The sequence below is a fragment of the Myotis lucifugus genome, unplaced genomic scaffold, assembly GCF_000147115.1.
Source record: "Myotis lucifugus unplaced genomic scaffold, Myoluc2.0 scaffold_28, whole genome shotgun sequence".
Lineage (NCBI taxonomy): Eukaryota > Metazoa > Chordata > Mammalia > Chiroptera > Vespertilionidae > Myotis > Myotis lucifugus.
This window is the reverse complement of record NW_005871076.1, coordinates 4,676,674-4,703,171: the sequence shown is the minus strand read 5'-3', so window position 1 is coordinate 4,703,171 and position 26,498 is coordinate 4,676,674. Positions and strand designations below refer to the sequence as shown.

At 41.7% G+C, this 26,498-nt stretch overlaps 1 protein-coding gene across 11 annotated transcripts in view; it reads left to right on the top strand.

Moving 5' to 3' along the window:
• Positions 1-24,733, top strand: part of LOC102420843 (protocadherin alpha-C2) — a 144,036-nt gene extending 119,303 nt beyond the window's left edge. For 8 of the 11 annotated variants that reach the window (XM_023752053.1, XM_023752059.1, XM_023752055.1 and 5 more), the window contains exons 3-4: positions 3,801-3,889; positions 22,018-24,733. In XM_023752053.1, the coding sequence (XP_023607821.1) occupies positions 3,801-3,889; positions 22,018-22,328 (400 nt within the window). In that variant the 3' untranslated portion in view covers positions 22,329-24,733. The remainder of the gene's footprint in view (positions 1-3,800; positions 3,890-22,017) is intronic. The other 3 variants (XM_023752056.1, XM_023752057.1, XM_023752050.1) reach the window with 3 other exon arrangements.
• The last annotated feature ends 1,765 nt before the right edge of the window (positions 24,734-26,498 follow it).

Below are 26,498 nucleotides of genomic sequence, written 5' to 3'. Positions count from 1 at the left end.
CTTTCAACCCCACCACACACAGCTAGGCTTCCCCAAAGCGGGACTTGCCTCTTCTTTAAATAAATTGAACAACAACAAAGAGACACAAAAACATCAACACTCTTATACAGGTGCACAGAATACACTAAAAGTTTACACCAGAGAATGTCCAGCATTAAAAATTACCAAAGCAGTGTCTTTTTTCCCTGGTTCAGGAACTGCCCCTCTCTAGAATTTCAGTATATTCCCAATGGTCTATTCAAAAATAAAAATGGGCTGGGGTCTTTTAAAATTCCATCTGAAAAATTTGGCTGTATTTAAGAAATATATTGTTACTTTATTTTGCTATTCTTAGAGGCCAAAACCTTCATAACATTTAAAGTATAAGTAAACTATAGTTATTAATTTTTATTTGATAAAGCTTTCCATGCAATTTCAAGTATATTAAATCGGCTAAATTAAAAAATATTTCCTTTAAAAAGATAGAACAAATTCTTTGAATCACTCCGGGCCCTTGGAGTTTTCCAAAAATCATCCCTTGGTTATAGCCTTGAAATTTAACTTGGAAAGCCCATCAAATATATTTTAAGCCGAATTCTGCCCCATTAGCCTGGCTAGAAAGACACGTTCCCACCCTACTTACAGATTGCGAATTCTGCAGCTGATCGTGGGCTTTACATGCGGTGAAATATCTCCCCACCTATATGGTGTGCCCACCTATATGGTGAATTCTCCCCCACCTATACGGTGAATCTTCGTTTTTTCACTCTAGGCGAAGTCTTCTCTTCCAGATGTCCTGTTGAGGCGCCAGATGTGAATGTTCCCCCACGACCCGCGTAGTTCAGAGTTCAGGATCTGGAAGAGGGGGCTCACACAAATGAAAGAGTCGAGACAGAAAATAATTTGGAAATTGGGGGGCCAGGCGAGAGCCCATCCCAAGAGGATGGACTCCGCTTTTGTTCAGGCTTTGCCATCCTTTTATTTAGTTTGGGATACACTATAGCCCTCAGGCAGGCAAGTTCCAGTAACAGACAGACTATCTTATCAGTAAGGATTTACATGACTGTCTGGTGGGGAAGTTGCTTCAGCTGCCATTGTCTGGACTAAACAGTGGGTGCACAGCTCTGACCTTTGCCAGGGCTTCAAGGGTCACCAGCATTCCGGGCTCCTTGTCCACACCTCTCTGCTAGAGAAGACAATAGGCAGTTTCCCACAGACGCTCAACCACTGAGCCATGCTGGCTGGGCTCTGGGCAACTCTTAAGTTGATCTTCACCAAACCTAGATCAATTTTTAAAGACAGAGCATACAAAGTATATGTTGAGTTAATGAAAAATTAGTTTTAGTCTATTAAAAATGCATTAAATTAAAATAAATTAATATATTCTTAAGCATAACATTAAAGATTGAGCAGAAATGATACTGGCTGCTATTTCTGAATGAGAACCAATGAGTGAAGGGTTGAACATTGGTAGTTGACTTGGTGAGATGTTACATTGGAACCTGGGTCATAATTTTAGGCCCCAAACATTTATGCAGAGGCCATAGAGTAGATATCAGAAGGATTTTTTGTGTTTGTTAGAGACCAGCTATGCTTTTGCCTACATCTGAGCTATTGTGTTGGAGCTACGCAATAGGAAAAAGCATGGTTTACCATACGAACTCTTTCCCTATTGAATTAGTGCTTTACTTGAAAAGTACCAAGTGATGAGATACACTTTAAAAGTTACACTTAAGTTGAAATACTAAAACATATCACACCCTTATCCCATTTTTAAATGAAAAAGAAAGTCAAATATGCTCCTATTCAGGTTTCAATTAAGATATAGATTTAAGTAGGATGAAAATGAAATAAAGCTAAATGTAAGTTTTTACTCACAATGTAGTACATTAACCATATATTAGAATTAAGCATCTTTTTTATTCATGTGCTTGGCTTCTTGGCCTTTCCAGCTTCAGGCATCATGTTACTATTCCTTTGAAAATTCTGCTTTGAGCCGAGCTGGTTCTAGGGTAGTTACATCTTCAGAATGAATCTGATTGAACCCATATAATTTAAATCCAGGAACACCTGAAGGATATTAATATTTGGAAAAAAAGAGAAGATTCTAGGATATAGATGAAGGGAATAATAGCAACAGGTCAGAGCCTAATAATTGATTTTCCAAAGAGTAAGAGAATATTAAATTTGTAGATGCCCTTCTCCCACAATAGTTCAAGTTTGCCTGTTCTGTTGCCTCATATAACCCCTTCAAACAGTAGTGTAAGTTTTCTTTTAGCAACTTAACATGCAAAATTAATGAATGTCTAGTTTAAAAGAGTCCTCTAATATTGGTGAGGATTTTCTTGGATGATATTTACCCTTAGGGTCCCATTTGTTCCTTTCTTTCTTCATTCATCCTACTAATATTTGAAAGTCTAATATGTGCTAGCATTAGATATATACAAATGACTACACTGTTCTCTCCACTCTTGAGCAGTTTATGTTCTATCTCCACTTGCTTCTAATAGTCTCCCAGTTCATGTCTCACTCCTTGCCATATTTCAGGCTGAATTGATCTCTTCTGAACTGGGATCCATGAGTGGTGGTGTTAATCTTCCTCTAGTTCCTAAATGTAGGTTGGGTTGTCTATGAATGAATGATACAGAAAGAGCCTGGCCAGATTGGCTCAGTGGTTGAGCGTTGACTTATGAACTAGGAGATCACGGTTCAATTCCCAGGCAGGGCGCACACCCGGGTTGCCGGGCTCCATCCCCAGTGGGGAGCATGCAAGAGGCAGACAATTAATGATTCTCTCTCATTATTGATGTTTCTATTTCTCTTTTCCTTTCCCTTCCTCTCTAAAATCAACAAAAAATATTTTTTAAAAGATACAGAAAGGGTAAAACAGAATATAAGGTTAAGAATTAATTGGGTAGCCCTAGCTGGTTTGGCTCAATGGACAGAGCATCAGCCTGTGGACTAAAGGGTTCCAGGTTCCATTTCAGTCAAGGGCACATGACTGGGCTGTGGGCTCGATCCCCAGTTGGGGGTGTTCAGGAGGCAGCCGGTCAATGATTCTCTCTCATTATTGATATTGATGTTTATATGTTTCTATCTCTCTCTCCCTCTCTCTTCCTCTCTGAAATCAATAAACATATATTTTTAAAAAGAAGAAGAAAAGTAATTCATTTAAAAAAAAGAATTAATTGGGTAGCCAAACTGGAACAATATTACACTTACCAGCAAATAATTTTTGTGTGTTTTCCTCTTCGCAAACAATGAAAACACATCCTGCATATCAGATATTTACATTACGATTCATAACAGTAGCAAAATTACAGTTATGAAGTAGCAACGAAAATAATTTTATGGTTGGGGGTCACCACAACATGAGGAACTGTATTAAAGGGTCACGACATTAGGAAGGTTGAGAACCACTGCTATAGAGAATCCAGAAACAAGAGAACCAGCAAGAGAGGCTTGGGGGCTTTTGAGAACAAGCTCTCCTCATCTGCTTCAGCATTAAGATGTTAAAACAGCATTAGCCCTCCGATGGGTTTCCAGTTAGATTAAATGAAGACCATGGCATTAATGAAGACCAAAATTGCCATAAAAGTAAAACATGCTTATTGCCTAAATATAGCAGGCAGTAAGTCAGCAATGCTTTTGCAGTTTCTGCAAGGTGACTGCTCAGCAGTAATTGCTTCTGTTCGAGCATGAGTAGAATGTGTTAGCTGCAGCCCTGTCTCCAGAGATGTATAAGCACTTTCTGAGGGTGGAATGAGATTTGGAAAGGCATTTGTGGTCTAATTGTTATTTGGGTCTATGTGTTTACTCAGCTCCGTGCACCTGGAGGAGGCTGGCATTCTACGGGCTGGACCAGGAGGATCTGATCAGCAATGGCCAACAGTATCCAGTGCAACTCCAGGTAAAGGCCCAGGGTCTCTCCCTTCTTGTTTGGGTTCTGGAAAGCGATAAGGTAACCTGTTTTTGTAAGACCAGGATTGTTAAAGGCTCTCTATTTATTCTTTCTTTTCCTTACATGTATGACTTCCTTACATACATGGTTATTTTGATTTTCTACTTAATGTCCTTCAGGAGTTAAAAACAGATAACATAAAAACAGTGTGTGTGTGTGTGTGTGTGTGTGTGTGTGTGTGTTTCTAAAATAATCAGGTAATTTTCAAATGTTTAGCTTCTTCAAGTTTCACAGAAATTTGGTGGATTCATGTGCAAAAATGACACTGGGAGCAAAGATCTTTTGGTTGAAGACAATGGAAACCCATTCAAAGTAGTGAGCAAAAGGGAGATGATAGATGATAGGTAGGTAGGTAGATAGATAGATAGATAGATAGATAGATAGATAGATAGATAGATGGAATGGGGTTTTTCATGACAGTAGAAAGTTATCAGAACCAAGGCACCACTCTCTGACTTAAAGTCAAAGTCGGATCTGCTTCTTTCTGCGCAACTACATCATTCTGTAGACTGACCTTTACGGCCTTAACATGCACATTACCAAACATGACTGCCTCATAGTTTCTTAGGTCAGAAGACCAATGGAGACAAATTCCTAATTCACATTTTCAAGAAAAAGGATCTGCCAGGTTGAATCAAGTCACATTTCCTTAGTTTCCTTATTCTTACCCAATCACTAAAGCCGTGTTATATAATTAAAAGATGGCTTTGGAGGCTCATCCCTGTGGTAGTTTTTAGAAAGGAAGGGTTATGGAGATTGCAAATGGTGTCTTCCATAATCCTCTATGAATAGAACATCATGATGATGATAATAGTTAATAAATTATTGAGCCATATATACCCAGACTCTGTGCCAAGCACATTACATGTGTGATTTCATTTGTTTGTCATGACAATCTTGCAGGGGATTTAGTATATCGATTTCACATATGAGAAACTAGAGACACAGCGAGGTTAAGAAACATACCCAGGTTCATGTGGCAGAAGTAGAATCAAACCCACGTGTGTCTTGCTTCATAGCCAAGTGTATCTAGCACTTATAGTCAGAGCATGGCTGGCTTGCAAAAATTTATCCAAATTCAAATACATACTCACATACATAATAGATGACATAAGTTTGTGTGTAAAAAGTACTTTCCAAAAATACTCAGATGCCTTTCAAATGATTAAGCTATCTAAGTAACATGTGCAGTTAAGGGCCCATTTTTGCTGGCAACTCTAAGGCCTTTCATTGATTCTAATCAGCCAGCATTTGCTATTTATGAATGTTGCATAATTTAACTAAAAGTCACATTTGTCAAAAAAACAAATGCACAAGTTAAAGCAATTCATTAGAGAGCTAATATTGCCAGATGGCAAGAGAAGAACATTCATTGACAAATCTGTAGCCCCAATGCCAATGATGGAGTGAAGAAGTGATGGATGAGCAGGTGGGTTTAGACTGCCAAGTGTTGCAGGATAGGGAGGCCTCTGGAAAGGTGAGAACTACCCAATCAAAGCAGCCACACGAAGTCATGCCCTGCTACCTTCATGTCAGGGCTTTTCTTGTTCTCATAAATCGGACCGGTGAGCCAAGAACTAACTTTGAATACATTCTTCCTTTCATTGATGATGCTGGTGGATGTATATGCCTAGGCAAATGTGAAATAGGGACTGTGTACTGATGATTTCATTTGCATATGGCTCAGGTCTCTCCTTCAGATTCAGAAGAATTTTAGGAACCCATCTTCTTGCCAGAAGATAGGGAAGGAGTTTCCATTTCTCCCCTTTCCTACTGTCCCAATCCCTCTTGTGTAATCCCCTTTCTCCAGGACTGTGCTTAGCTGCTGACTCATGAGTCACAGTCCTCATGGACTGAGCTGGACAGAGCTTACATCTTCCAGGTACTCCATGGGTGACCTAACCATACTTTTCAGCATCCCTCCGTACCAAAGATCTAAGTTAAAGAGCTATTCCTCTGCCTTCTGCTCTGTCCTTTGGTACTCTTAGGTTTTAGGACTCAAAACATGTTTTGCACTGTTTGGAGGGAATATGGCATAAAGATTAAGATTAGGATGTGGCATCAGATCTGAATTGCACCACAATTCCAAACTTACTTGCTGGGTGAGCATAAGCAAATTGCTTAAATGCATGTTTTCCTAATTACCTATCCTATAAATTGGGTATAAAAATAACACCTATCTTATCGAGTTGCCATGGTAAGAATAAAGAGCTGAATATAGTGCTTGACATATAATATTAATAGATGTCTAACTTTTACTCCTTTTTTTTCTGGGATACTTTTGAGCAATCTGTGATGTGGCTGGACTTGGCTGATAACCTAGTAGCCAGAATTCAATAGTTCTCATTCCTAGGCCCAGAAACAGACACTGTAGTTTTTGGGATCATCCTGACATCTATACAGTCCATTCATCCCTAGCCACCCGCGTGGGGATGAAATGAGAGGGATTTATTAATTCTGCCCAAAGAAAAGGAAAATGGCCTTGAACGGTTTGGCTCAGCGGATAGAGCATCGGCCTGCGGACTCAGGGGTCCCAGGTTCGGTTCTGGTCAAGGGCATGTGCCTTGGTTGTGGGCACATTCCCAGTGGGGAGTGTGCAGGAGGCAGCTGATCGATGTTCCTCTCTCATCGATGTTTCTAACTCTCTGTCCCTCTCCCTTCCTCTCTGTAAAAAATAAAAAAAAATAATTTTAAAAAAAAGAAAAGGAAAATGCTTCAAAAAGCTTGGTTGTTTCTAGTAGAGCCTGCCTTTCATTGCTTCTGTTGTCCTTCAGTGCTTCATGATGAAGGTGCAGCTGCTTCCAAAAGGCTTCCTCCTGGTTCCTGACTCGCCTTACACTTGTGTCTGAGACCTCATGAACCAGCATCTTCTCATAGCGCACACAACAGCTGCAGTCATGGCATTAAGGGAGAGGGACCTGCTGTGCTGGGATCCTCATTCACATGTGTTCCTTGCAGTTGTTTTTCCTCCACTGATGAATTACTTTGCTTTGTCTCTAAACTGCTCATTTATTTACATAGTCCACAAAAGCCCTGCTCTGAAGGGATCAATGGGGACATCACCAGGTGATGTTTCCTGCAAGATAAACAACTCAGGCATTAAATCCATTAATCCTGATTACTGGCCCCTTTCTCCAGGCTCTCTGTGTAAGCAGACATGGCCCACTGGCTTCTTACTTTTACTCAGGTTCCTGTGAGACTGAGCAGAGAAAGAAAATGGCTAAATAGGGAGTGCAGGCATATAGCTACAGTCTCTTCTCCAAGTGGAGGAATGTGTTTTGAGGAGAGGAGCATTAAAGGGCCAGTCATTCACGTTTACAACTCTAACTTTCTTAATGTGAATGCTCTGAAGGGGTTTTAATGATGACCCTCTTGTGACTAGTTCCTAGAGGAAATCCCAAGAGGTTGTAAAAACAAAACAAAACAAAACAAAAAAACACGAACAAAACTGCCCCTGCCTTCGAGAGCTGGTCTGGCTTCAGGGTGCCAGCCTGCTTTGCCATCTCCCACTGGTTCATCCAGGCTCCTCTTTCTACATTTCATGGGATCTCAGGACTTACCTAAGGCAAAAGTAAATTATTTTTGGAGTGGTAGCTATTCACTATTTTTAAAAGAGCTCAGGGAATTCCCAAACACACAGTACTACCAAGGATAACTTTATAGGTTGTCAAGTAACAGCCCAGGGGATCCAGGAACGACCAGTGAAAGATTAGTTAGGTAGGTGAGGCAACTAAGGCAGTGAGGCTTAGAGAGGGACTAGGCAGTGGTTCTCAAAGGATGGTTCCCAGAGCAGCAGCTCTAACAATAGCTCTAACAATACCTACTGAGCCAGAAATTCTCAGGGTGGGGCCCAGCCATCTATTTTAACAAGCCATGGGCCCTAAAGTTTAAGAACTGGTCTAGAGAGTCAAGATTAAATGTCCTCGAAGTTGTCTAATATCTTTGCAAGCTCAGAAACCATGCAAGGAAGCATCAGCTTAAGATTCTTGCAAGAATCACTTTTTCCTTATCAGAGAGAGAATCACTAAGAGCTCAGGCTGTGGGTCAGAGTAACTCTCCTTTGGATTCTAGTTCTGCCACTCAGCAGTTGTATGTCCCTGGGACCATTACTTTTTTTTTTATTCCAGTTTCTTCTTCTGTAAAATAGAGATAATAGCCTTGTCTGCTGTATAGGGTTGTTGCAAGAATTAAATGAGATAATACACACATATTACAGAGCCTAGTAAATGGTAACTATATCAATGATTTTTCAAGGTACAGGTCTATCCTTTAGCTTCAGAATGTAGGTCTGAGTTGTTCTGAGTTATTTCTGTGGAAAGGCTGTACCATACAAAATATTTTTTAAAAGCGCCTGTCTTTTTTGTGTCCTTGGGGGATGTTGTTGCCCTGGTTTGCCACATCTCTTTGCTCTGTGGAGAATGGACAGAGTTTATGTGTCCTACTTTTAAAGGGGGGCTCAGGCTCTTAATTGTCTTAGAGATTCCTACCCCTCTGAGAAAATCAACTCCCCACGGAGGGCCTCCACGGAGACTCCATCTCTGACTCTTCCCCAGAAAGAACTCATGAGCCTTAATATTTTGGAATCCATTTAGAACTGCCAACATGAATTTTTCCACTTCGTGAGCAAGTGCAGCCTCAGGCCTTGTTTGAGAATTTGGAAATCACACTCAGCTCACTCGCTGTTCCACTAACCTGCTCACCCTCGATTTCTGTTGTCATGGCAATGATAGCCCTGGGAGGTGTGTGCATATCCTTATTAGGAAAAGAAATGAGATCAGAGATCTCTGTGGGTGGGGCAGCTCCCTCCTGCCAGTATCCTCCCTCTCACCTTGCATCTCACAGCTGAGGAAAGTTGAGTCCTTTAAGATGCCCTTTTACTATGTGGGGTGTGGAGCTCACCATGCCTGATGGAGCTCTTGCTGTAGCTTACCTTGTGTATTCTGACTTGGCCTGGAGAGAGAGAGCGCAAGATGTTGTGCAAGGGGAATTAGAATACTCTACCTAGGAGAAGCCATGAAGCTTAAGTCTGCACTGATTCCATCTATCCACGACTTTCTTCATCTCCTTCTTAGAAGAACACTGCACCTTCAATTTTTAATGGTCATGGAGATAAACAACTGAGTGAGGACTTTCTGGTTTTTCTGAATTTAAACATTTCTGCTTAATAAATAGATTCTGAGATAGTTCTTTTTCTCCACCCTGTAGTTCATGCACCTCCCTCATTTTTTCCTACATAAACTCTTCCAGAATGGGTAGCCCTGGCAGGATACAGTCAGGGCTGGGGCCATGATGCACAATAAATGAATTTCTTCTCTAATAGTGGTCCAAAACAGAGGTCATGTGCCTCCTGGAAACCCAGTCCTGTGTGCCCTCAGCTATATGCTCCTGGACTGAGCAGAGAGAGCAGCAGGAACTGTTCCCTTAGGCTGCAGTTCCCTTCAAATCCCACAGATGCAGAGAAGCTGCTAAAGCAGGGTCAGGAAATGGAGACTCATTACAGTTACTTCAGTTATTATTGATCCCTCTAATGTACCACTGGAGCAGTATAGTCTGGCCCCTGAAAACTGCATCATGAGAAACAACTTTTGAGTATGTCTTAGAAAAATAGTACACCTTATCCTTCTTCTGTTTAAGAGTGTTGCGTGGGACAGGAGAGTTTCTGAATTACTCTTCCTTCTAGCTTTCTCTACACACCATGCTGTGTACCTGAATTTTTAAGCCTCTCCTCAAAAAGGAAATTCAGGTTTCTCCAGGGAGGATCCTAGTGTCACAAAGGGCAAAGGAAGAGGGGTCACCAACTCTGCCTCCTGACTTAGCTCAAAGATGAAAGGCTACCTGTGTGTTTGAGAGCTTTGTGGGGAAGGGGAAGAGGAAGAGGAGGGTAGAACTCCACACTTCATTCTGTAGGAAAGATTGCTTGAATTGTTGGAATTGGTGAGCTTGGAGCTCCTCTCTGGATGGTGCTTGGACAAGAAGGACCTACTTATGACCTGGATCAAGGGCAGAAGAATAGTGATAGCTTTTAATTCCTTTAAGCTTTGCAGCTGCAGCAAGTGTTGCCCTCGGCCACTTTGATTCTAGTAAAGGAGAAGTGAAAGCCTGTCCCCAGCAACGGCAAGCATCTTTAATGACAAATATTTTCAGAGAAACTTGGCCTAGATTCCAAAAGAATTTGAAACGTTCATTTTCACAGAGGCAGTCACTTCGCAGTTGAGAAGGTCGTTGCCTAATCTGGAGAAACATTTTCAGGTCAAGCTCTGCTAGAGACCATGGGCCTCTAGGGAAGGGCCATAGAAGAGAGCTCACTGCCTAGAAGCCTGGAAGTAAGCATGTGGATTGGAGAGGAGCCTCTCTCTGCCTCAGCACTTGGAGCTTGTCACCCACAGTCAAAAAAAGGAGGGGAGCAGAGATTGATGCCATTCCAGATACCAGAGACACCAAGAGCTTCCTCAGCTGCTGCTGGAATAGTCTACTTTCAAGGGAACAGACTAGGTAAAGGGGGAAAAGGATGTTTGTGCTGGTATTAAAACAAGAAGTTGAGAGCTTTGTAGAAGTCAGATTCAAGATGTATAACTCTGAAAGGTTTAGAAATTTTGAGGAACCAAATTTGGAATCACAAGAGAACAGGAATGTTGAGAAGTTCACCGATACTAGGGTTGTGTCCTTTGCTGCTGAATCCCAAATGGGGCACCCTGAGCCTCCAGATTACAGCTATAAAAAAGCACACACAACTAAACAAACTTTAAAAATATATACAGCCTGTTCTATACAGAAGGTCTGAGCAAACAAGTGTATTGTTGATGGTCCAAGAAAGTTTGCCAGCTGCAGCTTACTTCCAACATTGGGCCAATCCTGTGTCCAGAGCTGTTGCTCTAGGTGACACAATGGGTCAAGCTGAGTAGTGAGGTGACATTCCCCAAGTCTTCACTCTTACCCTCTTTGTCCCTGCATCATAGAGACTGCGTTGCCCAAGAACACGTATCACACCTCTGTTCCCATTGTCACTGGGGGTCACCTAAAGATCTGTGGCAAGCCTCAGCCAGTGTGAATGATTTATGTTAGTGCACACCACACGCTGCATGCCCAAGAGTTTTAGGGGGAAGAAGAGCATCATCAGGTAGGTAACCAGGCCAGCGCTGGACACCTTTGTGCTGGGGAGCTTGGTTTTGTATTTGATGATGAGCTATGGTATATAGAAGTTTCCTTCTCTTAGCCAATGCCTGTTAGCAAGGGTGTGTGTGTGTGTGTGTGTGTGTGTGTGTGTCAGTGGGACAGTCTTTGTTGTGGAAATTTCAGAGTCTTTAAATCCTGTGCTTAAAATCCTGTGCCCCCTGGATTTTAGAAATAGTCTTTTAGAAGAAGAGCAAGAAAGACTTAATAATAGCTACTATTTATTGAGAACTGTGATGATGCACTTTACATGCATTGCCTATTTAAATAAGAGAGAAGAATATTATTATTCTCATGTTTCAGATAAGAAAATTGAAGCTCAGGAATTAAGTGACTTCTCTACGGTCACACAATTAGTGATTTTTGGTCATCATTATATTTCCAATGTCAAGTAAGATGTGTAGCACATAATGGTGCTTAATAAATATTTGTTGATGAATACAATGGCAAAGGCAATATTTGAATGCCTCTCTGATGATGAGCCCTATGCACTTAACTAACACACTACTGTTATTTTGTCCCACGCATCAGGTGAAAAATACTTCACTTCCAGGTACCAAAATCTATATTAGTTTCCTAGGCCTGCTGTAACAAATTACCACAAACTACATGGTTTAAAACAATATAAACTTATTATCTCATATTTCTGACTATTGGAAGTCCAAAATGGGTTTGAATGGGCTAAAATCAAGGCATAGCAGGGCTGCATTCCTTATGGAAGTTCTAGGGGAGGATCCATTTATTTGCATTTTCCAGTTTTAAGAGGCTGCCTACCTTTCAGGGCTCTTGGCTCCCTCCTCAATCTTCAAGCCAACAGCAGGAGTGTCTGCAGATCTCTTGCTGACTCTGGCTCTCTTTCCTCCCTCTTTCACTTATAAAGATCCTTGTGATTACACTGTGTCAGGATCAGATCTGCAAAGTCTCTTTTGTCATGAAACATAACATTTTCACAAGTTCCAGGGATTAGGACACAGACATCTTTGGGGGACCATTATATTTCTACCACAAGGTCTTTCATGTTCAGGAACAGATGGCTATGTGTATCTCTGTGTAAATTTCAGTAGAGGTGAAGGTAAAATAAGGTGCATATTAGGACTATGAAAAGGATATCATCAGTAAGGACGAGACTTTAAATGATTTTTGAAGGCTATTGTCAGAAGTTTGGTGGAGACTAATTAATCACCTTGCTTTTCCTCCAAATCTTAACTAATTAAGAATAGACTAACAAAGTTCAGAATCGGGTTTATTATTGGTAAGGATAGTCTGGAGAATATGATAGGGTGTTCAACCTCCCAAATGCAAGAGAGAAAAAATGAAGAATGGCAGACCTCTCCCTTGGTGTGGAGGGAGAACTGTCCTGGTTTAATTACCAAACAGAGGCTAAGCTAGAAGAGAGAAAGAGAACTAGAGAAGTATGTCATGAAGGAATAGTGACTGTTGATGCTAACTTTGTTCAATCAAGAAGCACAATCTATTTAAAGTCTGATTTATGTACTTTCAACCATAAAGATTAAAAATAAATAATTAATTTTTTAAAATGACAAAACAATAAAGTATGATTTATGGAAATCTCCCCAATCCGATGAACAACTTTTCCTTATTGGGGAGAGTAAGTAAGGAAGTGGAGCTAAAGGTAAGAGCTCCCTTCCTAACCTATTGCTACAGGATGGAAATATTGGTTTGGTGGGTATTCCCTTCTCAATGGGCAGGGGTGGAAATGTGGAGACAAGAGGAAAATGGTTCCCACTGCATTATTAAGGGATAGGAGATATTGTTCTGTCCCGGGCTTAAGAGTATTTTTCCTAAAGTTGGGGAGCAGTCAGGACAAGACAGTACTCTTTGAATCATCCACAGGCTAATCTGGAAGGATTCAATTAAAGGGCATGGCAGCTAGCAGAAAAGTTACTCTCCCGGGGTGATGCCAGGGGACAGGGGCAACATATATTACCTGTCCTGTATGCATCTAGTACCTGTGTCTAGGTGAAAGCAGATTGAAATGTATACCCAGGACTTCCCTGAAGAAGGAAGTACAGAGCCTGATTGGTGTGTATGTGTGTGGTGGGGGTTGTGGGAAGTGGAGCAGAGGAGGTGCTTTGTCAGTATTCCTACATCTCACTTGCTTTTCCTCAATGAGGCATCAGGGTCAGGGGTGAGGGTGATTCTGGGCAAAATCTATGGATATACCTGTATTCAGGATTTGTTGAGGTGTTTTTTTAAGGAGCATTTTGCATAACAAACCTATTCTCATAATAGCTATCTCCTTGAAATCCAAACAGGCTAGGCACCTCCAAAACCTAGAGCGTCTGATTGGAGACTCTCAGCAGCTCTGATTGGAGAATAAACCACCCCTCATGCCTCTGACAGTGATTAGTGAAGCTCCATGAAAGAGCTTCCTTGGAGTCCAGCATCTCCTGCAGGCTCCTGTGTCACCAAGATGTCACTAAAACTGCTGTCCCTGTTGTCTGCAGTGAATGGGGTCCTGTATAGTCAATGATCAGTGTCATGTCAATTTCCCTCTATTGGACCAAGTATAAATTGATTCTAAATCTCTGCCTTGGTGAAAATTTTTTAAGGAGGATGAGCTCTTCAATAGCTCTCTTTAAATATAGGGATTTAGAGATATAAGTTATCTGCTTTGGTCCTTTCTCACTCAGGATCACAACCTTGCCTCCAGGATGCTAGCCTTCTAAATGGTAATGATTTGAAGGACACTATGAAGATCCTCACAAAACCCACTTCATAGGCAGGTCCCTAGAACTCCTCCTTAAACCACCACCACCATTCTCTTTAAAATCACACATTCATTCATTCATATATATTCTCTCTCTCTTACACACACACACACACACACACACACACAAATAAAATATTAGAATATCATTCCAAAGGTATTTTCCCTGGCTTGGTTAGGATTTTGTTGCAACCTTCGACTAGTATATATTCATTAAACAAATATTTATTAACCATCTGCTTAAGACCAGTCTCTGTTCTAGGTGATGCAAATATAATATTCAATATAACACAGTCCTGTTCTCATAAGCTAGTATGTGGAAACAGAAATGTAAAGAAATAAAACAGAAATATTACCATGTTATGTGATAAGGACCATAATAGTGCCATGCATAGGCAGGGCCAATGAGGGGAAAGGAAGCTGAGACAAGCCACCAGGGCCTGTCAGTCCAGAATGGGACTCAGATCCTATCTGTGTTGTAATCAAAACAAGCCCCATGTAAATATGGTAAGCTGGTTCACCTTTCCCGAGAGAGTCCCCCAAATTGTTTCACTGGGCCCTAATGCTTCCTCAATAACCATGAATACTGGATGTTGGGAATCCAGAAGATGGAATTGGGAATTTAGGGGACCAGGTCAGAGATTATGTGACATGTAACTCGGGTATTAAAGCATGGCAAGTAGGATGTGGGAAGGAAGATAGTTCCAGGCAAAGGGAACAATACATGCATTCTAAAAAAAAAAAAAAAATCAGAATTGTGTAATCTGGGTAAATGGAATGAGTACATCTGAGGAGTAGAGTGGGATGAAGGACTGTTGGGAAATGAGATCAGAAGGGTAGTCTGAAGTCAGATTTTGTAAGGCCTTACAAATCCAGCTAGAGAACTTGGAGTTTCATTTGCTAGCAATGGAGAACCACCAGAAGATTTGTTAGTTTGTTTGTTTTTAAGAAAGGAGACCGTATAAGGCCCCTCCGCTCTATGAATCTTTAAAACAACCTATAATATCTGAAGACTAACTCATGAGCTATCTTATCAATTTAGTCTTTTTCTCTACCTAAAGCAAGGGTTGGAAACTTAGAGTGTCTAGAAATGTGGCACCCAAAGTGAGGTGTGTGCAGCCTTTTTGTAAAAAGAACTGGCTTTGGAAATTTTCCTAGGTAATTCTGGTGGATTTGGTCTTGATTATGTCTGAGAAAATATGGAGAATGAAGGGCAGGTTTGTTTAAATTTTACATGTATGAGCTTAAGGGAGGCAGCGTGGCATTGCACAGTGCCTCAGATCCCCGCTGTAGCACTTAATTGTTGTGCCTCAGGTTTATTAGTGTGTGAAAGATGCAAGACTGTAGGCTGCTACAGGGATTAAATGAGACAATACATGCAAAAATGCTTAGCTCAGTGCTTAGCTCATGCTAAGCATGCAAACATGTTAGCATTTATTCAATGTAATATTCTGGCGTTTAGTACGATACCTGGCACACGGTAAATAGGATTCAAACTGTTTAGTTTCAGTGGAGTGTGGGGGGGGAAGTGGGGATGAGGGCCCTCCCCGTGACTGTTTCTCTTGCTCTCCTGCTGCAGTGTTCTGACAGCTCCTCCATTTTATACCCTCAATGCAGGGACATCACTGCTTGTCTAGAAATGGTTGCTCAAGGCTGAGAAGTGACACAGCAGCACAGAGCCTGGGATCGCTGCCAAATTTAAGAAGCACAGATTGTAGCAAAATAAGGGGGGAAGGCTGGAGAAGAAAAGTTTGAAAACTCAACCAAGCCAGAAGCATTATTATTAGGTGGAAAGATGATGCCATACACAGTTTTGGGTGGGATAGAGAGTCAGTGTGAGACCCTGGGAAGAGTCACTGTCAAGCTTTGGTGCTGAAGGAGGAACCCAGCAGTGGCTCTGGGGTCCAAGCCAGGCTGCCCAGCACTTAGAAAAGCCCCGTTTGGTTTAATATTATGCTGTAGCTATCTTGAAGTTCTTAATGATTTTTTTAAAAAGGAGCCCTGGGGTAGTCACAGAAACAAGAACTGTGATTATTTTAATTTTTTTTTTAGCTGACTGTGGAGACCTAGGAAGATTTGAGACCGGCTATTCCGATTTTTGAATCTGGGTTCCTAGCACGTGAAGTCTTTATACTCTTAACCTAGAAATGGCAGAGTTATTTTGGGCACAAAGCAAGAGCTGAGGCTTAAAAATACGCAACTGTATTTATCTCTTCCGCTTCAAGATTACTGAAAATTAGCCCAGCTGTGGCCTGAGGCACCAGGCAGCCACAAAATCTTCTTCCCGATCACTCAGCCCACCCAGAGGAGGTGAAACCCCAGGAGTGGCAGCCCCTGGGGAGCGGGACCATATTGGCTTCCCCATCACCAACCTGCCTTCTGATCACACACACACACACACACACACACACACACACACACACACACTATCCCTCTCCAGCTACTCTAGGGATCAGAATACTAGGCCTGTGAATAGAGCTCAACTCTGTCTCCTCCCCCGTCCCCAAAGCTTCAAGAAGTAAAAAGAAATAAAAATCTATTATGGAGCTGGGGAGTCAGTGAGAGAATAATTTTTTAGCTTTATTACCAAATCCCTCTGTGATTCAGGGTAAATCGTCTTGTAATTTAAGCCTTCAGTTTCCTTATCTATAAAATGGAAATCTTTTAAATATATATACATATATAAGATATATATTTTCAAATAAATACATACATATGCAAAATGCTTAATAAAGTGCCTGACCCATCATAAGTAACTAATCAATATTCCTTACACAAATGAATAAATCTGCTGCTGCTCTGATCTTACTACCATGTAAAATGCAATGAGTTGTTATTTTGCACCAGGTACCGCCTTATGTGCTCTTTAAGGATAATTGCATTTAATCCTAAAACAACCCATGAGGTGGGTGCTATTTTCTCCTTTACACATGAAAACCGAGGCCCAGAAATATTACATAATTTTCTAAACATCATATAATTTACACTAGCTAAATCTAAACCTAGTATTCTGATTGTGGAGCCTTAAAGTCTTACAGAGAGCAGGAAGTATATTTTTACATTTCTTGTTTCCATGGAAAATTCTTTCCACTGTCAACTGAAGGACTAGAAGCCCTGGGGGAAATGCTAGCCCAGGTGGTGTGAGCTTTCTCCTCCTCTCTCTGATCTAACAGGGTGTGAGTTTCAGACCTCGGCTCTCCTATGCATTGTGGGCTGTAATTACTCAGATTAACGTCGCCCGATTCATAAAGGATTGAGTGAGGGAGAGGAGGCGGAGCTTGTCCCAGCAGTCCACACCCCCCACAGATGGCAGGATGTGGGGTGAGGGGAGAGAGCTGGAGATGTTTTACGACCTGGTCTTTCAGCGGGTTTGGTGGCGGGTGCTTTTTGCCTTTTGATCAGGCTTAGCATGTATAATTCTACAACCTGCCAAATTCCTTCTCTCTCTCTCTCTCTCTCTCTCTCTCTCTCTCTCTCTCTCTCTCACACACACACACACACACACACACACACACACACACACACACACACGAAGAAAGAGACTGAGATAGGAGACGGAGATGAAATGGTTGCTCAAAGCCAAAGAAGGCTCAAATGAAATCGGAGCTGCTTAAAGGCTGCGGTGGCTGACTCGGGTGGGGAGAGCAGTTAAGGAAGAGGTGGAGGCAGCGGTCCCTGCTCAGAAAGCCAGGATGTTCACTTGCAAACCCAGTATCTGCAGAGCCCTCTGTGCCCTGCCTCTTCCCAGCGTCGCCAGAGGCAGAGCATCTGCGCCCGAGAACGTGCGTCCAGGGGCGCTGTCTGCGGGGCCGAAAACGGCTGTAATCATTTAATAGCCTTTTGCTGGCTGCGCTAACCTAGCAGAGCGGGCGGTAGGCAGGCTCCAGAGTGCTGTCTGGCAAGATAGTTCCCGGCTTTAATCAAAATGATGAGTTTTCTGGAAGCTCTTTATTAACGTTAGCACCCAAATCCCCGAGATGGTAACAAAGGGATGAATGAAGAGCGAAGGGGAGGGGCTGAAACCTGCAGACTGCGCAGCGCTTTTCCTGAGCTTGTCACTCCCACACACCCCTCCCCCCACCTCGGCTCCTTTCAGCGGATCTAGCCTGGAACTCCTGCCTATATCTCCGTTTCCCACATGGTGACGAAACAGATATAATTATAGTAATTGCCTCATTTGTATAATGCTTCAGGGTTTTCAAAAAGCCTTCACCCACAGCTCAGGATGTGGGTCTCCTAACTGGAGTGAGATTGCCAGATCCCACCATTTAATAACCATGTGACCATCGGTCCTTAGTCTTTTTATATATAAAACAGATGTACCTATAAAACATGCATGGATATTGGCAATATCTACTTCCTATGGTGAGGAGCGAAAAATTACATTGCATGCAGATCTACTCAACCCAGTGCCACACAGAGAGGAAGGGCACAGTAAATGTTAACTACATCCATAACGTGATGTAGACAGGAGGGTGATCATCTCCATTTTATGAATAAGGAAACAGGCTCAGAGATATTTATGTACATTGCTCAGGACTATATACTATCAAGTCATAGAGCCAGGCAGGCCCTCATATTCAGAAGAGCAAAGCAAAATAAAGAGAGGAAAAGAGAATTAAATACCCTCCATAATTCTCTAGCCCTCCTAAGAGCCTTCCTGAAAGTAAGACCCTTGGCCAAAATGACTTTGTGTTGTTCTGTTCGGGGACGTTATTTTACATTAGATAAACCTCTCCTGGCCTTAGCTGATTGTCCAGGGCAGTTCAGAATAGGGGTTGGGGGTGAGTTTACAAGTCTGGCACATATTCACTATCTTCAGGACCTTCCCTGGCTTTGGCATTGGCAAAGCCTCCAGCCCAATCATTCCCAGTCACGTAAGATGAACTTCACCTGAGCTGGTTTAGCGCGAAAGAGGAAAATTGGGAATGTTGCTAAGAAGGCCCTGGGTAGTGCCTAAGGGAAGTGCCTAAACTGGATTACAGGATTAAGTGAAGTGGTCAGCTACCTCCAGAGGACAGTTTTTAAAGTTGCAGATCTATATGCTTTTAAACATATATACGCGGTTCTGATTTTAAAATGTATTCCTAACTGTTGTGGAACAATAAAAAAGAAGCAAAACCATTTACTATGATGATCATATTTTATTAAAAATTTCAAATCCTATTGGGTTGTTATCTGAATGTGAGGGATCCACACCTGCTTGATGTGTGTCTGAAATCCTCGAGTCTAATCGATCCATTCATTTGTGTCTTGACTGCTTGCTTTTCAGTCCTGTCTTTGTCTGCCTGTGAGTTAGGTCCCGGGAGCTGAGGGGAGGAGACTTGGGGGAGGTCCCAGGATGGGGGAAGGGAGGCAGCACCGAAGGAAAAAACATTCCCTTGATTGACCTTTTGCTGGGACTGGCGCTGGGCCAGGGTTAGGGACATAAAAGGCGTGTCTTTCTCATCTTCTTCAGAGGGGAGTTATGTCCTTGATTCTGCCCCAAAGTCACAGCTATAGGCGAAGCTGGTCAAGGGTTTCAGTGCTCTTGACCAAAGGGACTCAGATCAGAAGGTCAGTAAATGTTGTTTGTCAGATCCTTAAGCTATTATTTCACCTGAAAGAGCCACCAGAGGTGTTTGCTTATTCATCAGCCAGAACAGGTTAGGCACAACGGTCTGTGAGGGGTCGAGAAAGCAGAACTTGTTCTGCTCTGCAGAAGCTGAAGATGAGGAGGATGCACCTGAATGGTCGTCTCATTGCTTCTTGGAGTTTAGGCCGAGTCAAACCCAACTAAGACTCCCAGCAAAGCCCAGAGAAGCTCAATGACAGGTAAAAGGGCTCATCAACTCTTAGGGGTGCTGCTGTGAGGGGCTCCCTCGGCCAATAGGCATGGCCATTGATGTTCCTCAATTCTGCAAGATAAAGATATCTCTGAGCTCTGCATCTCCAGATGACAGTCCTAAAGGCCGCATGCAGAGTTCTGGGTGTGGTTGGAAAGAAATTTCCATCCTGGCCTCCTGTAAGAGCAATAAAGGACTGAAGAGTGGTGTTGAAACCCAATTCCCCTGGATGCCAAATCAGAGGCTTCTAAATACATTTCCCACTTTTGTCTTAGTCTGTCAGGGTCAGGGCCTGTGTTTGAAAGGTAAACAGGCAGATTCTGGCTGAGATCAAGTGCAGATTTGATTATATTAGATGAATCAAAGGAAGTAGTCTCAGAGAAAAAATATCTACTGTCTCTATCCAAAGAGCTATTGTGGCAGTGAGCTCTGGCAGGGGAAGTATGGTGTAGGGAAAGGGGTTTAGGGGAGAAAAGAAAGTTTCTTACTCCCTCCCCCCTCTGCTTGCTGGTACTTGAACTAAATTTGCAACATCCTTACCCAGAACCAAGAGCTCCACAACTCCAGCAAAGGAGCAGTGCCAGATAGGGGAACATTGCTGTGATGTCAAAGGTTCCAGTGCTATGGCCCCTGAGGTCACTTTGCCCAGACAGACCATTACCCTTCCTCTCTAGCGCTGACCTCTACTCTTCTAGAAGTCATGGGTGTACTTTATGGTGTGTCTTCCAACTAGACTCTTGGGAAAGTCTTGCATTGAAAACCCTTGTGGATGCGTAATTATTTCCCCAAGTCTCAGTGTAAATTTAATCTCTTCTCTGGCATCTCCTTTGACTTTCTCAAGTATAATTAATAACTTTCTCCTCTTGAGTCCTATAATACTTCACATGTACCTTGGTTGTTGCAGTTATCAAATTGGTTTATAGTTGCTTAAGTATAAGTTCCATCCAGACTGTAAGCACATTGAGGGAGGGGACTGGACTTGGCAAGTGAGGTTGGCTCCCAGTGCTTTATCCAAACAAGCAGGCCTGATTCACAACAGGATCCCATTCTCTTATGCTGGGTAGTGTCCCTCGATGCCCACACTTACTCCATCCCTCCTCTGCTTCATGTCACCACTCCGAAAGGTTATTAAAATAGAATTAGGATAAAATACAGTTGACTCTTGAACAACCCAGGTTTGAACTACACGGGTTAACTTATATGTGGATTTTTTTCAATAAGTAAGTATAATATTGTAAATGTAGTTTCTTTTCCTTATATTTTTCTTAATAACATTTTCTTTTCTCTGGCTTAATTATAAGAATACATTATATAATACATATAATATACAAAATATGTGTTAATACACTGTATATGTTATTGGCAAGGCTTCCAGTCAACAATAGGCTATTAGTAGTTAAGTTCTTTGGGAGTCAAAAGTTATATGTAGATTTTTTACTTGGCGGGGGGGGGGCGGTGTTCAGTGCCTTTAACAACCCCATGTTGTTTAAGGTTCAAGTGTAATTAATTCAACTACATTTACCTTTTTTTTGGGACAGAGTAGGTGTCAAAATATATTTTGTAGCTGAAGTTTTCTTGAATTCATACACTAAAAGTAATATATTCTGCTTTTTTTTTTTAACATTCTAAACTGCATCATGTATTTCTTTTTTGGTTTCTTTTCCCCATTAGCTGAAGACAAAGCATTTTGAATACAATTGCAGACAAGGCTTCTGAAATACCCTAGAACAGTGGTCTCAACCTTCTGGCCCTTTAAATACAGTTCCTCATGTTGTGACCCAACCATAAAATTATTTTCGTTGCTACTTCATAACTGTAATGTTGTTACTGTTATGAATCGTAATGTAAATATCTGATATGCAGGATGGTCTTAGGCGACCCCTGTGAAAGGGTCGTTCGACCACCAAAGGGGTCGTGACCCACAGGTTGAGAACCGCTGCGGCCTAGCAGTTCTTAAATTGGGGAGCACCATCCAGATGATGCAGAATCTATCATATCAGCTGCCTTTTAAGTTACCGTCATTATTGAAACCTGTATTTTAAAAATTCTGACAGAACTTGGAGACTCCAGCAGTCCTTAGACTGGCTTAAGAAACAGTAGTGTAGTACCTGACATCAGGTGAGATTCAGGTATTTCAGTTCGTGAGGTGACTACAAGAAAAAATGTTCCAGGGTATCTGATTGCTCCAGGGAATATCCTATTTACAGTCGACCTCAGGGTATTTTGTTTTTGTTTTTCTTTTTCTTGGGGGCCAGGCATGTCTGTGTAGCTTTTCCTATATTCTGCCCACTAATGTGGCATGGAAGGCAAGTGCTGACTCCCTTACTGACTTGTGATGTTTTGTCTTTCAGAACCTGAGGCAGGAGAGGTGTCCCCTCCAGTCGGTGCTGGTGTCAACAGCAACAGCTGGACCTTTAAATACGGACCAGGCAACCCCAAACAATCTGGTCCCGGTGAGTTGCCAGACAAATTCATTATCCCAGGATCTCCTGCAATCATCTCCATCCGGCAGGAGCCCACTAACAGCCAAATTGACAAAAGTGACTTCATAACCTTCGGCAAAAAGGAGGAGACCAAGAAAAAGAAGAAAAAGAAGAAGGGCAACAAGACCCAGGAGAAGAAAGAGAAAGGGAACAGCACGACCGACAACAGTGACCAGTGAGGTCCCGTAATGGAAATAAGCCACTTAGCCAGTTTTTGTAACAATGGCAACTCTCTCCCGTGTAGCAACTCCCCCTCCTTTCTCCTATCCCCCCTCTAATAGACCTCAGAAATCTGCAGGAAGTTCCCTGAGTTTGTCTAGATCTCATTGGACAGGTTTTGTCTGAAAAGCTTTACTAAGTCTGGTGTTAACTCTTTCTCTCCACTCTGGCTTGTTTTCAGAACCTAAAAAGCAGACCCAAGTTTCCTTTCTCCTCCGCCGCAAAGGAGAGGCTTCCCAGCCCCGCCAGTGAGAGGTTGGACTCTCTGCCCTGAGCTCCGGGGATCCTGTCTTGATGACACTTGCAGGGCAGGCTGGAAGGTTTTAAGATCCAGCCGCTTGGGTATCTGTGGCCACTGGGCATGTGTGGCCACCAGGGGTATGTGGGTGCCACATTGGCTGGGATGGGCCAGATTAAACTAGTTGGTGAAAGGAGGGCTGGGAAACAAAGGCAAATCCACACTGGGAGTTACCAGTCGGGAGGGGAAATGTGAAATTTAAAAGAAACCAGACTTTCTAAATCTTACAACTCAAGAGGTGGTGGCCACCCTCTATCAGCCAAACTGTCCTTATGGACAAGGCTTTAGCCGTCCCTAAAGTCTGTTGGCTGTGATGTCATTATACCTAAAACCTGAATTGTATCTACAAGTCAACAGTTCAGTGTTTAGCAGGGGGCCAGCCAGGGCAACAGAAGCAGATCTGATGCGTTTCCTGTACATGTCCTTGTGCTCACTTTATGAAAAATTCTTTTGCACACGGTGTTTATGAAAAGGCCAGATCCTTTTCCAATAACACATATGCAAAAGCAAAAGAAAAAGAGAAAACCCCAACACCTCACTTTATGCTGTTTGTTGTTTGATAGATTTATTTAAAACAGAGAAAATTATAACTATAAATCTTTAAAGAGAGCTATGATGAAGACAATTCCCCTAAACTCGCCTCAAAACTGAATTCAGTCTACAGCCATTTAAATGATCATTGCTGCTACAGAAGTGCTTTAAGAGAATTGCCTGGAACATCTGTATTATACCGGCCACCTGCCAATCACAGCTTTACTCTTTCAGGTCACTCTGGGGCTGCCTCTTGCATGTATTAATTACTAAATAAAAGGATCTTTCTCTCTCTCTTTTCTAAAAAACAATTACGTGCACTTTGAATACACAACCTTCTCTAGCCAACTATATCAAGACCCAGAAATTGAAGAAAAATATTGTTTTCTCATACACACAGTGAGCAGACTTTGCAATCCTCTAATTCTGTGATTTGTCTTGGTGCGCTAGCCTACACCTGCTCTTTGGTTTGTTTACCTTTTCTATAACACTCTGAATTGCTAATCTTGCTAACACCTATGATGTTACCTGAGCTCAATCTCCCATATGTATGCTGTATGCTATTATAAGACTCCTGAAATATACCTACTCTGTGCTTGTGTATGTGAATGTTAATGCAACTATTACCTAGAGTGAACTTTAAGCTTTATTGTTGAATGTAATTCCATCATATTTCCTTTTGTACACCTGTGAAAAAGTGGACTAATGTTTTTTTAACCATTGTTAATCAGCTTTTGTGTATGTAAGACACAGTAAAATTTATTTCTTAAATCAAGATATTGGTGATTCAAGGAATTTTATTTATGGTCAGCCAAGAGCCGTCTCTTGCCAAGACTCCTGCTGGCAAGGGAATGGATAAAGCTGTTTTTTTCTAGTAACAATTCTGGGGTGAATACTGAAGATATTCCCTGAGGGTATGCAAGCACAAAATTTACCAATCTGACCTCTTTCAAGTTGCAGACTGCTTTGAAATTCTAATGATGTCTGGAATATCAGCTCATAGAGAATAATAAAATTTACTGTCACCTTAAATAAGAAATGTTGATTTTGTTAAAATGTACAATTTAGAAATTTGAGTAATTATATTTTAAAAGTTAACGTAAAAGAGGTAGGAGTCTGTTATTAAAACAAAAGCAGTAAATCTCAAAAAAAATCTGTTTTCTCTACTTTCAGCTTCATTCTCCCATATTTTGAAGGGTGTGTAACTTCAGCTCTGCAGGATTGCATGGGGTAAAACTTGTTGCCAACACGTCTGAACCATTGCTACATTATAGGTTGTGATCATTTTGCCCCACTGAAACCCATGTATCTGACCTTACGTGCCTTTTGAATACTAGGAGAATCGGGCTAATTTATTAATGATGATAATTATAATGTATCTGTACAGCACTTTTTACCTTTGCAAAGTGCTTTCCAATCCATGTTAGTTACTAGTTATTACAGCTGTAAGGATAAAACACGTCATGTGGATTCATTTTTAATTGGTGCTACTGGTATTTCCTCTGTTATTGCTAATAAATGGAAAATGGTGGTATGAAAGAAATGGTGGTCATTTCTAAGTATAAGAATAGGAGGAAATAGGAGACTGATTATCCTTAGCTGCTATTTTTGAGGAAAGTTGCAGTATGAAACTTACCACATCACTCCTTGGCTATCTCCTTGGCTCTTATGTTCATTACTAAGGCACAACACCCAGTGGAATCAATAATTGAATGCCACAGTATTACTCAAATGGGCAGCCAAGAGGTTTCTGGGTTGCTTGCCAGTACCCTATGTCAGTCTTCTCCAATAAGAGTTGCAACAAACCAGTTGTTATCACTAGAGGCCTCCAGTCATCTTGTTCATTATTTGTTTAGCCTTGCACCTCTCTACAACTGAGAAGTCAAATAATGCCCCCCAAAATGAACTTTTATAGAGTCAGTGTATATGCCAGCCACTGTAATAGGTAGTTCAGTTCATGGTACATGTTCTGTAACAAATTGACTATATTTTCCTTTTGTAGTTAAATTTTCATGAGCATAAATTGTAGATGCAGTGATTCTCAACTGGGAGCAATTTTGCCCCTCAGGGAAAAACGCCTGGAGACATTTTTGGTTTTTGATACTTGGGTGAGAGTTGCTTTGGGCATCTAGTGGGTAGAAGCCAAGGATGCTGCTGAACACCCCATAATCCACAGAAAAGCCCCCAATAACAAAGAATTTTCCAACCCCAAATGTCAGTGCCAAATTTGAGAAACCTTGAGATAGAGTGACCATATGATTTGTTGTTGAGTCCATTTAATAACTTCTTCAGGACACAAGTAAACTGGGACTGTTCCAGGCAAACCGAGTGTATGGTGACTCTACTTACAGAAAGAAATAAACCACAAAAGCTCTGCTGCTTACTAGCTGGGGAAACTTGGGCAAGCCACTCTGTTTTTCAGCCTCACTTTCACCATCTATAGCATAAGAAGAATTATAGTATGGACCTTGTAGATTTGTGGGGAAGATTTAGTAAGATAATCTCAAAGAGGTTTTAGGTGTCTGGCCCACCATAGTGCTTAATAAATAGTAATTATTAATAATAATTCTTTGTTTTCATCTCCACAGATTAAAATTTGAATAAGGAATGGTAAAATAATTCAATATAGACTACAAGAAAAATATTTTTACCCCTCTACTTTTTTGCTCACTCCTGCTTTGAAATTCTAATGATGTCAGTTTCACAACTCTTTACCTATTTCTATTATAAATAATAAGCAGGTCTCTAAGTAAGTGGCCAGGTGACCAGTCTTTTTATAGCTCTTCCACATCAATAATCAGTGATCTGAAAGTCAGGGAACAAAGGTTTCTGCATGTTCAAATGAATAGATCTCATGTGCACTTAAGAGAGAAAGAGAAGCCGAAACCGGTTTGGCTCAGTGGATAGAGCGTCGGCCTGCGGACTGAGGGGTCCCGGGTTCGATCCCGGTCAAGGGCATGTACCTGGGTTGCGGGCACATCCCCAGTGGGAGATGTGCAGAAGGCAGCTGATCGATGTTCCTCTCTCATTGATGTTGCTAGCTCTCTATCTCTCTCCCTTCCTCTCTGTAAAAAATCAATAAAATATATTAAAAAAAAAAAGAGAGAGAGAGAAAGAGAAGACTCACCTCCAACAACTTCTTTTGGCAGGAGGGCAAAACACCAAAAGATCCACACACCTGCCTACTGTCCCACAGCTAATCAGGAAGAACCCAAGTTTTATTTTTTTAAGGGTCAGGCTATGTGATATGGGGTTCACATATACGGAGTGCAGGATTCACTCTTTAGAAGAATTGCAATTC